Genomic DNA, 11,039 nt, shown 5'->3' with positions numbered 1-11,039 from the left:
TTTTTGACCGACAGATCAAAATATTAATTAAGAAATTGATAGAATTACTATCTTCTTATTATTTATTTATTATTATTTTTATAATTCTTTTTATAATTTTTTATAAGGAAGCGACTATAAATAAAATTATATATTTTTTAATTTTTTATTAATGATTAAAGATATTAAAAAAATACTTAAAATAAAATAATAAAAAATAAAAAAATTTCAAATACATATGAGTAGTAATCTATTAATTATCGTTGCCAATTGTACGTATACGTTGGTTGCTAGTTGTTGGTATTATGAATGGTTGTAAGATTTTTCATAGCAGTACTGTGCATGCATGCACAGCCCATATAGTGTATATGTAGTAGCTGGCTCATAACTTGATGTGACGACCTCTCTCGTATGACAAATTTGTTTCAAACAACCACTCATGGGCACCATAAAACCATTTTTCTTTTTTGGGAGTGTGGCTTTTAAGAGGTCGAGACTTTAGGTACGTGCCAACCGGCCTTAATTAGCCCCCCTCGTCTGCATGAACATGAAATCTTCGCCATTCTAGCTACGAGAGTACTATGCCTTTAATTAATACTGTCGCATAGAAGTGACAGCCAACCTGCAGGAATATATATATATATATATATATATATATATATAATTTAAGGCCTATATATTTGAAGCCTATGTTCCATGGTAACCTATGCATTGAAACAGAAAATCATGAATGTGTGATCTTAGCGTTCTTGATTCAGTCCGAAGTTGCAAATTACCTTTTTTATTGCTCCTATCTAAAAAGCCCATCTCAACTGTAACAAAAGGAAGTGGCGAACAAGTTCTTCATTCTCTCCGATTAGGTGTGGCCCACGCGAAGAGTTTAACAAAGGGAATCCACAATTGTTCGACGATCATCTGGCATTATGATTACATCCAATTGTTAAATTAAAAGGGATCATATGTGGTAAATTAATGTGGCGCTATTCATTTTTTTAATTCTTTGTCTAATTAGTTTGTAATTTTTGTTGGATTACGTACAATGTCTGAGTAAAGTTAATATTGGTTTGTCAGGCCGAGAGTCATTGATAGGTATGAACACCCGTTTGCTCTGCTCCCGGTGCAGAACCGACCAGCTTCTCAATTCACGGTATTGAGAATACAATGCTATTTTGCAAAATTGATTCAATGCCCATTCCAAAATGTCTCATGGTTCCATATAGGCAACCATTTACAACCTCGGAAACAAGTCCCATAATAATGAAAAGCATTAACCAATAGAAGAAAACACCCAAATAAGGAAAAGTCTAATAATAACAAATAAAGCAAATAAAGCAGTAAATGATAATAAAGATCAAATCCCACGCATCAAGCAACGTAGTCTGCCAACTTGACATTTGGTTTGCTGGTTCTTGTGCTTCTTCTACGTGATATCATGGACCCTTCAATATTCGTATCATTCGCCCCTCCTGCGAGAATAATCTTGTCCTCAAGGTTAAAGTTTGAAAATTGTTCTTTAATAGTAGAAATAGGCTCCCACGTAGCATCCTCTTCAGGTAATATATTCCAACGACTCAAAGCCTCCCTTACGCGGCCACTTGCACTTTGAACCCAATGTTCACCCAAAACAACATCAGGTTGTAGCAATGGTAAACCATCATCAGCATATGGAGGTAAAGTTGGTTGCACAACCCCATGGTCCCCAAGTCGACGCTTCAAGAGAGCAACATGAAAAATAGGATGGATTTTTGCATCAACAGGCAATTGAAGACGGTAAGCAACATTACCAATACGTTCGAGAATTTGAAGCCGTACCTTCTCATAAAGTGACTTCACAAATTCCTCTCTCTTTTGTTCATCCAAGCACCATGATAGAGCATCAGCAATAATGTTCTCCTTACCTTACTTGTAATAGATGACATATGGAAAATGGCTCAATGTATTCCATCCATCTAGCATGTCTTTTATTCAACTTACCTTGACCCTTGAGATGCTTTAATAAGTCATAATCAGTGTGGATCACAAATTCTCTAGACCACAGGTAGTGCTGTCAAGTCTCTAATGCATGAACAAGACAATAAAGCTCTTTGTCATAAGTAGGGTATTTCAGGGACGCCCCACTTAACTTCTCATTGAAGAAGGCTATGGGCCGCCTATCATGCATCAAAACGGCTCAAATCCATATTCCTGAGGCATCACATTTAATCTCAAAAGTTTTGTTAAAATCAGGTAATGCTAACACAGGTACAAAGCACAACCTTTCTTTAATAGTGGCAAAAGCAATCTCTTGATCTGCCCCCCAATGAAACCCAACATTCTTTTTAATTACCTCAGTGAGTAGTTCGGCAATGGTGCTAAAGTCTCTAACAAAACGCTGATAAAAGCTAGCTAAGCCATGAAAGCTTCTTACATCAGTGATGCTCTTTGGTATTGGCCACTCCCTGATGGTCTTGACTTTCTCTTCATCCACCTCAATACCTTTTGTATTAACAACATAACCAAGAAAAACAACTTTATCCATGTAGAAGGTACATTTCTTAAGATTAGCATATAACTTGTCACATTTCAACACATCAAATACATATCTCAAATGCTCAATATGTTCATTTAAGTCATTACTGTACACTAGGATGTTATCAAAGTATACAATAACAAACTTGCCTATAAACGCACGTGGGACATGGTTCATTAATGTCATGAAAATACTAGGTTCTTTTATACATTGATGAATATATATATATATATATATATATAATCAGAGCATAGAAAATTTTATAATTAAATATATATGTATATATATATATCATATAACCTAATTACTTATACCTAGTCACGTATGCCTATATTAGATATAACCCATAGTTATATATTATTTACTTAAATACTTTAGTCAATATATTATAGTAACCATTTTATAATTTGTACAACACTTTGTCGGTGGAGCTTACAAATTTTTTATACTAGTATGCATGTAGGAACCAATTTTCTTTTGTTAGTTGTAAAATTTTCATTAAATTTGTTTTGTGTTTTTCAATTTCTCTATTTTCAGTTATTAGATTTTATTCAAAACATAAACTTCTCAGCTCGAGTTGGGAGCTCTGCTCACAGAGCCAAGCCCCAAAAAAAATTAAGATAATAATCTTGAACTTGAGCTCAAGTTTCATGAGCAACCGGCTCGATTTGGCTCCATTACAATCCTACTTGAACTTACATAAAATAAACATAAAAAAATGAAGAAAACTCTGTTTTTAATGGTGCACCTTCATACACATATTTATTGGTATATTTGATGTAAATCACGCTTTCCAAAGTCTACCTTCAAAAGTTTTTTTCTTTTTAAAATTTTTGCGTTGGCCGGCCAATTAATTTTTCGCTTGCGTAACCTTATAAGAATTTGGATATGCAAAACTGTTTCGATGGACTTAAAGGGAGAGAATTCAAATGCTCATCACGTACGAGAATCTATCCTAACCCGTTTTTTAAGGGAATGCGGACTCCATCCCTTCTAAATAGGTGGAAATCCACATATATTTCCACCTGATCTCTTAGAATACCTTGTTTATAAATGGACAAAAACAACATTAATGAACTTTTCTAATTAAAGAAATAATTTTATTTATTGGAGAATTATTCTACATGTCAACCAGCTTACATGATCTGATCTCCCTTTTTATTTAATATATACTTGTACAATATCATTTATTTTCTTTAGGAGCTAGATATTATTATTAGTGAAGTACAGCTGAGATGCTAATGTTTGATGCATCTATTCTCCAAATTTATGTGATTTATTATGACTAATAATTGTGAACAGCTTAAAGCTTCAGTCACGTATTTGATCTATGCATCAATATTAATCATCCATCAATATTCTTAGGCAGAGGAATGGGATGAATCAGCAATGCTAACACGCGATCCTTCGTTTCAGATTCTGCACTACCATGACCATCTCCATATTGGTACATGCATTGGGCCATCCTTGCAAGGTTCATTGCGACCTCAATATACGTTTCTGAGAAGGGTGAAGTAACAGTGCGTTCTTTATTAAACTTCTTCCAAGTTGCTCTAATCAGAGACCTTATGTACTCCCGAGCATCTTCTTCACTAACACCGGTATCATTCATGTAACATTGGATTGATTTAGGAACATCACCTCTTTCTAGCTCATCCTGATGAGATAAGAAACACAAACATGTACACACATATACATATATATATATATATATATATATGCACATGATATTTATGGATTGATGTTGATCATATATATATGTTCATGTCACGTGGTAAAACAATTCTTGATGAAATTTTTAAAATAGTATATATGGTTTGCTTACCGTAGATGTTCCAAGATCATCCATAAGTCGTAGAATCATTGATGACCAACGAATTATATTCGGATACTCTTGATCCAAGAAATCACATGATTCCTTTGTTATTCGATTTGTGACAGCAAAATAAGCATGCACCAGTATAGCTGGTGCCGATATTGAAACCCATGCATTTTCAATGTATTCTTGAAAGCTTGGTTTATAACCATTGTAATACCACTTTGCCTCCAACAGATAAGCTTTACATAAATCTACCCACTGAAATATTCATAGTAGAGCAATGAGCTAGAGGAAGTATATATAATACATACAAGAAAACAATGTTAGTGAAGAAATGATTATGAATTTAGAAATCAAGGTCTTACCGCTTTTTTTAGGTATCGAATGTTGTTGAATCCTTTCTCCTTGAGAGTTTCAAAAGCCATTTCATTAATGGTATTATGAAGAGAAAGGAAACATGTTTGCATATAGTAAGGAAGTTTTTCCGTTGCGTTGGCATCCCATCTGGAACCACAAACATTACACTAAAGGTAAATCATATATATATATATATATATATATATATATATATTAAGCATTAGATTTGTAATACCATTAATGGTTAATACAAACCTCTCAACAGCATCAGTGAAAAGCTCAAGTTCATCCAACGTGCCATATACATCATACACATCATCTATTGTTGTTATTAGTGCATTGACTTTTGTTAACACTCTCCTATTATATCCAAGCCCAGGTTGAAATGATACTCCCACTGTCCATAGGAAATTCTCCATCAATCTATCCCTTGCAAAGCTCAAGTCTCCAAGACCAGTGTGTCTCCACCACCTTTATATGAACCAAAGAAAACCATATCAATTTTAGAACTCAAGCAATGCATTTTACTCTCTTTTGAATTGTATATCAAGTAAAGATCTTTATAGTTAATCTTGTTGAGATGCAAATAAAAAAAATATGAGGATAATAATGATTATTACTTTGACCCTTCTTTTAGGTCATCTTGATGGACTGTTTGTACCATGTTGAAATCCAATTCTGCAAGCTCAAGCAAGATAGAGTTCATATCTTCCCTGCTCCTATATACATCAATGAACCACCTTGCTTCTAACCTTGGCATCCTCCAATGCAATGGAAGCTCCAGGGCATGGTTCACCCTTGCACAAAGATTTTGATCATTGCTTTGGTTCACGTATTCTTCGAGATGTTTGGTTGCAAAATTTCTTGCTTCCTCCATGATGCTTTCACCTTCGATCAAAAGGAATGAGGCTTCATACAAAGCCAATATTCCCTCAATATCATCACAAAGACGTTCCTTGAAATTTCCCTTTTCATTCTTGAAATTATTAAAAATCTCTGCAATCAACAAATCTCACCCGTTGTAACTTTAAATGATGGGTGACGGTTCCATATGTGTGTGTGTGTGTGTATATATATATTAAAAAAAGATTGAAAATTAAAAGCAATATTATCATCATGGTTCAAGGACAGTGGTGTGTAAGATCTCTTTCTTATATATATATATATTGAAAAATCAACTCGATCGTATGCTGTACGTCTACCACTTTACCTTGAGGAACATTATATCCGTTTTGCCTTAGCAGTCTAAATTCAAGAGATGTGGTATATAAACTCTCCTTCTTACACACATCACCATCGTGAGTACTAGTATTGCCTATTTTCTTCAATATCCTCCTTATGTCATCCTGAAAGTGGTAAGACACTCCAAGTCTTTGCAAGATATCAACAAGATCAAGTTGCTTTGGAGGCTCCAACACTTTATGAAACATCATCGCCACTTCTCCCTTCAGTTCAGCAAGTTTTCTGGTGTATGAAACTCCCTGAGAATCCAATTTTCATATCTACTCATTACCGATAATCCAAAAATATATATACAATAAATTCTAAGACCAGTGATAAACAATATAAACAGATCTAAAAATGTACCACATATTCAGTTTTCAATGATTGTATATAATCATAGTGCCAAATGGTAGGTTTGTAATTTGCGGATCTTCGAACAATAGTACTAGAGTCACTTGAATTTTGATCTCTAGAGGCCATGCTTCGAATTTCTTTACTGTAGCTGTTTTTCTTTTGGAATATCGAATGAGTTGCTTATAAATTTGGAGCAACTATAAGTCTTGCTATATATATATCTGTCATGTGTATGTGATCATCAGGTGCTCAAAAGAGGCTGTTTAATGCCAATAAACAACTCGAACGCAAAACATGCACGTATACGTGCAAGCCTTTTTGTTTCTGGCTTTGATTTTGGTGCGGCCAATTAATATTTCTGTTTCCTTTTTTTTTTTTTTTTCATAAAGCGTAGTTACGCATGATTTCTGCTATAATATATATCGTGGACTTTCTAGCACTTCATTATATATATCTTAATTAGAAAATTAATTATTTCTTTATAAGCTGGGAGATCGAGCTACTAAAATTGATAAACTCACATGAATTCCTTCACTCATTTCGTTAACTCCCCTAGCCTGTATACATATATTCAAAGAGGCTATTAATTGCACCACTGTGCTACTTGGAAGTAGACATCTCCTTGAATTCCAAATCATCTCCTCCGTGCACAACCTAACACAATCATGAAGAGGCTCGTCGGTGGCCGGCCCTTGTTTTATCAATATGGAGTACCTTCCGACTCATTAAAAGCGGCCACCAGCTAATTATTGGTAGGTGCACGTTCTTTTAGGTCGCGCTACCCATATCTATATATCAAACATCAACAAATCTATTATCATTATTTTTCTCATCCTCTCATCATCCAATGATAAAAAAGAAGATGATGAATAACATTACTCATTAAACAAACCGGTCAGCTACCCACTAATTAACCAATATTAATTGGGGATTGATAGAATTGACATTGAAAATAGCAAAATTCTAAGATTAGATGTAAAGGATCTTAATTAATTGGTACTTAATCTTAATAAAAAAAACTCGAAATAAAAAATTAATTCAATCTCAAAAAGAATTTCTCGATAAACTTAGATATTTAAGTATAAAACACATTATAATATTTAGTTCTATTGAAGAATTAGTAACTAATAACTAACTAGTCCTTGGAACGGACTTAATACGTACATTATATTTGAAATAGTAAAAGAAAGTGTTATTGATAACAATACTCGAATGCGTAATCAATCAATTCTAATACATAGCACAATAATTAATTAGAAAATACGAGAAAAGTGCATATTTTAACAAAAAATTCAAATTAAATTCGTAAAAATATGACTTCAAATAAACATCTTGCAAAGAAAGTCCATTATTCTTTGGAAGCTTTGGTTGACTAGAACAGAGAAAATTTGAGGGGATGGATAGGTACCTTGGGAGTTGGGGCAGCCTGTTGTCCATAGCATCTCAAGCTGTGTAGCTTAGAGATCGTAATTCTGTATCTCTAATGCTCGAATCCTCAACACTTCAACATCCCTACTTTGGCTATTAACCCTGTTGAGAGAAAAATTAGTTGATTGACATATTCTTGTGAAAAACTATGTAAACTTGTGTTGTAACAAGTGTGTAGTGTGTCAAAGTGAAAAAGGGAGGGCCAACTCAAGTCAGAGAGTTCCCTCGAAGTGGTTTGACATTTCGCTCGAGCGAACTTCAAGTCAGAGACTTCGCTTGACATGACTCAACACTTCGCTCGAGCTACATTGAAGTCCGAGAGTTCACTTGACTCGGCTCGACACTTCGCTCCAACGAACTTCAAGTCAGAGAGTTCGCTCGACATGGTTCAACACTTCGTTCAAGCTACATTCAAGTCAAAGAGTTCGCTTGACTTGGCTCGAGCGAAACTAACTTCGCTTGACACTTCGCTCGAGCCAATGTTCTGGAAACCTAATTCTCTTATGTTTGAGCGCCTCTTTCCTTATTTGTATAAAAGGAAACCTTTTGGTTTTTCCTTGGTGTGGAGAAATCAGAGCAAAAACACAACCTCTTTCCAAGAGCACTTGAGAGAGTTTTTCTCCCTACATTCAAGTTGCATATCTCTTGGAAATTATACCTCCACCATAATACACTCAAAATAAAACACCATCAAGGTCCATTGAAGTGGACGTGTTGATTGTCCGGAAGGTTTCCGGAACTGCTGTTGATGCAGAGATCGAGTGGGTCACTCGTGATGTTGCAAGCCAAGTTTAGGAACTACAAAATTTTTGTGAGTGTCTCTAAATTGGTTGTAATAAACTCTTTCTATAGTGGATTTTAAGTGGTACCTCATACCCGGAGTGGTTTTAGAATTTGAAGAAGTTCTTCAAATTAGTTTCCACTTCGTGACCAAAATCATTGTGTTGATTGTTTGTGTTAATTGATTAACTGTTTGTTTGTCTCTATTTTTGAAAAGACCATCAAAATTGGATTACACCTATTCACCCCCATCTAGGTGTAGTCACTGGTAGAACCACTGCTTTTTCAAACCCCATTTGATCAAATGGTTTCTCCCTCCAATTTGGAAACTCAAACTTAATATTGATGGTACTTATAAAGGGAATCCGAGGCCAGCAGATTGTGGAGATGTCTAAAGGGCACCAACCGGTTCTTTCATTATTGGTTTCTCTCACCACTAATTAGGTGTTGGGCTAACAATTTTGCTAAGATTTCTGCAATTAAAATAGAGTTTCTCATTTGTTATCAATTTAGTATAGAAGATCTCATAATTGAACATTATGTTTCGCTTTCGGTGGTGAATTGGCCGAATAACAAATCTCAACCCTTGGAAACAACTTGACATATGGGATGATAATTTAAAATTTTAAAAGTGTTTTATTCCTTTAAGCTTGACTCATATTTATAGAGATGGAAATGCTTTAGCCGGCAATGTTGCAACACATGGGGTTTTGGGTAAGCTTCACTACTTTTTCTCAACTCCCAAAACATATTATATATAGGCATCCCCTCCATTGATAAAGCAAGTATACTTGGAGTAGGGGAGATGTTCACGGTAGTATAGGACAAGTTATGAATTTAATAAAGACTTGTGGGCACCAATAGGCTAGATGGAGAAAGAATTCTTTTGGTAATGTGCAAAAACAACCATTAATAGAGAAAAACAGGGGCGTGCAAGTTGCATTGGATAAGTATGAAAAGGTGTCGAGGCAGAAGATTAATAGAGAAAAAACAGCCATGGTCTTCAGTGGTAATGTGGGAAGGGCAACCAGAGAAGAGATTACCCAGTTATGGGGCAATAGTGAAATCCAACAATATGGATTGAAAAGGGTGTATCACAACTTTCAGGATGTCTGCTGCCACATGTGGATTGAAAAGGGTTCTAATCTTATCAACATTCCACCATCTTGTGTTTTCATCAATGATGGATGCAACCAGGGATTCTCGATTGTCCATCCTTACGAAACCTCCCTCCTATTTTAGAGGTTTGTGAACTAGAATCCATTTTTCAGTCCATAAAAAGAGCTAATTTCCCATCCCCAATCCGCCATCTACATCCTTCTTTCAACCACTTTTTTGCCTCCCAAATTCCCCTCCAAGTGTATGAAGGATTGTACGTAGCCCAAACCAGCTTAAAAAAAAGTGGTGTTTGAGAAGTATTTTGCCTTGAAGAGCCTATGCAGCAATGAGTTCTCATTTTGCAAAAGTCTCCACCCTTGCTTTGCTAGAAGAGCAAGGTTGAAGTTCCTCAATTCTTTGAAGCCCAATATCCCTCCTCTTGATTTCTTCTCACACATTTTGTTCCAGTTTATCAAGTGAATTCTTCTCTCATTCTTTTTTTGGCCCCACCAGAAATTTGAGATCAAACTTTCTAGTTTAGTACAAAACCCTGTAGGAAGGAGAAAACATTGCATAGAGTATGTTGGAATGGAAAGGGCAATAGCTTTTAGTAAGATCTTCTTACTCCCTTGTGACAAAAGCTTTCCTTTCCAGCATTGTAGTTTTTGCCACACTTTCTATTTTATTGCTTGAAAAGCTCTAGTTTTCGATCTGCCCACCACTGGAGGAAGTCCAACGAAAACTTATTTGACCCTTATGAGTAGGCATAAGGAAGTACAGTCAATTCCAAGAGCATCTCTTAAACAGTTTTTTACATTGGAAACCACCTCCCATGGAGTTTCTAAAACTTAATGTAGATGGGGCTACCTTCGATGGACTGCAAAGGGTGGGTATAGGAGTGATCCTAAGAGATGCAAAGGGCCAAGTGATTATGGCATCTAGCATGGTGGAGCAGGCAGTGGAGGAACCCGAGGCTATAGAGCTACTAGTCATTTTCTAAGGGCTTCAGTTATGTGTTAGCATGGGGATCTCAGAGATAATAGTTGAAAGTGACTATTTAAGGATTGTTGAAGCTCTACAGCAAAACACTATGATAGATTCTATCATGGTGTGTTATTTGGGGAAATTGCAAAGCTCTTTTATTCGATCAAAGGGACCAAAGTTTCCATGGGCAAAATGGAATTGGAATCCTGCTCTTCCAAAGAAAGTGTCAGTCACTATGTGGAAAGCCATGCATGAGTGTCTCCTATTGGACGATCGTATTAGGAGGCTTGTCATTTCGTTAATGTCTTGGTGCAATTGTTGTGTAGTTCGGGGATATGAAGATCTTAACTATGTTTTTGCGAGAGGTGAAGTTGCGGAAGAAATATGGCGAATTTGCTCTCAGTTAATTGGAATGCCGAGAATGGATGGTAGAATGTGGAAGGACAGAGTTGAATGTTGGCATAGACAAGCTTGAAGATCATCGCATAGTGGACAGTTGCTTGGTAT

The 11,039-nt window shown here is 35.6% G+C and overlaps 1 protein-coding gene across 1 annotated transcript; it reads right to left on the bottom strand.

Annotated features, from left to right (window-relative positions):
- Positions 1 to 3,604: 3,604 nt before the first annotated feature.
- LOC108997201 (myrcene synthase, chloroplastic-like) lies at positions 3,605 to 6,409 on the bottom strand. Its single transcript, XM_018973362.2, has 7 exons — positions 6,252 to 6,409; positions 5,875 to 6,145; positions 5,285 to 5,660; positions 4,920 to 5,135; positions 4,673 to 4,811; positions 4,314 to 4,565; positions 3,605 to 4,145 (listed from the first exon to the last, which is right to left on the bottom strand). Exons 1-7 carry the CDS (start codon positions 6,366 to 6,368, stop codon positions 3,834 to 3,836), a joined length of 1,683 nt encoding a protein of 560 aa, XP_018828907.2. The 5' UTR covers positions 6,369 to 6,409; the 3' UTR covers positions 3,605 to 3,833.
- Between the last annotated feature and the right edge of the window lie 4,630 nt (positions 6,410 to 11,039).

This window comes from Juglans regia, chromosome 13, assembly GCF_001411555.2.
Source record: "Juglans regia cultivar Chandler chromosome 13, Walnut 2.0, whole genome shotgun sequence".
Classification (NCBI taxonomy): Eukaryota; Viridiplantae; Streptophyta; class Magnoliopsida; order Fagales; family Juglandaceae; genus Juglans; species Juglans regia.
The sequence above is the reverse complement of the archived record's forward strand: the minus strand, read 5'-3'. Positions and strand labels throughout refer to the sequence as shown.

Excerpts from the sequence above, each read along its gene's own strand:
- LOC108997201 (XM_018973362.2), bottom strand. The coding sequence starts at position 6,368 with ATGGCCTCTAGAGATCAAAATTCAAGTGACTCTAGTACTATTGTTCGA. Across the intron at positions 5,661-5,874 it reads CGGATATAATGTTCCTCAAG|AGATTTTTAATAATTTCAAG; the intron begins GTAAAGTGGTAG and ends TGTTGATTGCAG. Across the intron at positions 4,146-4,313 it reads ATGATCTTGGAACATCTACG|GATGAGCTAGAAAGAGGTGA; the intron begins GTAAGCAAACCA and ends TTATCTCATCAG.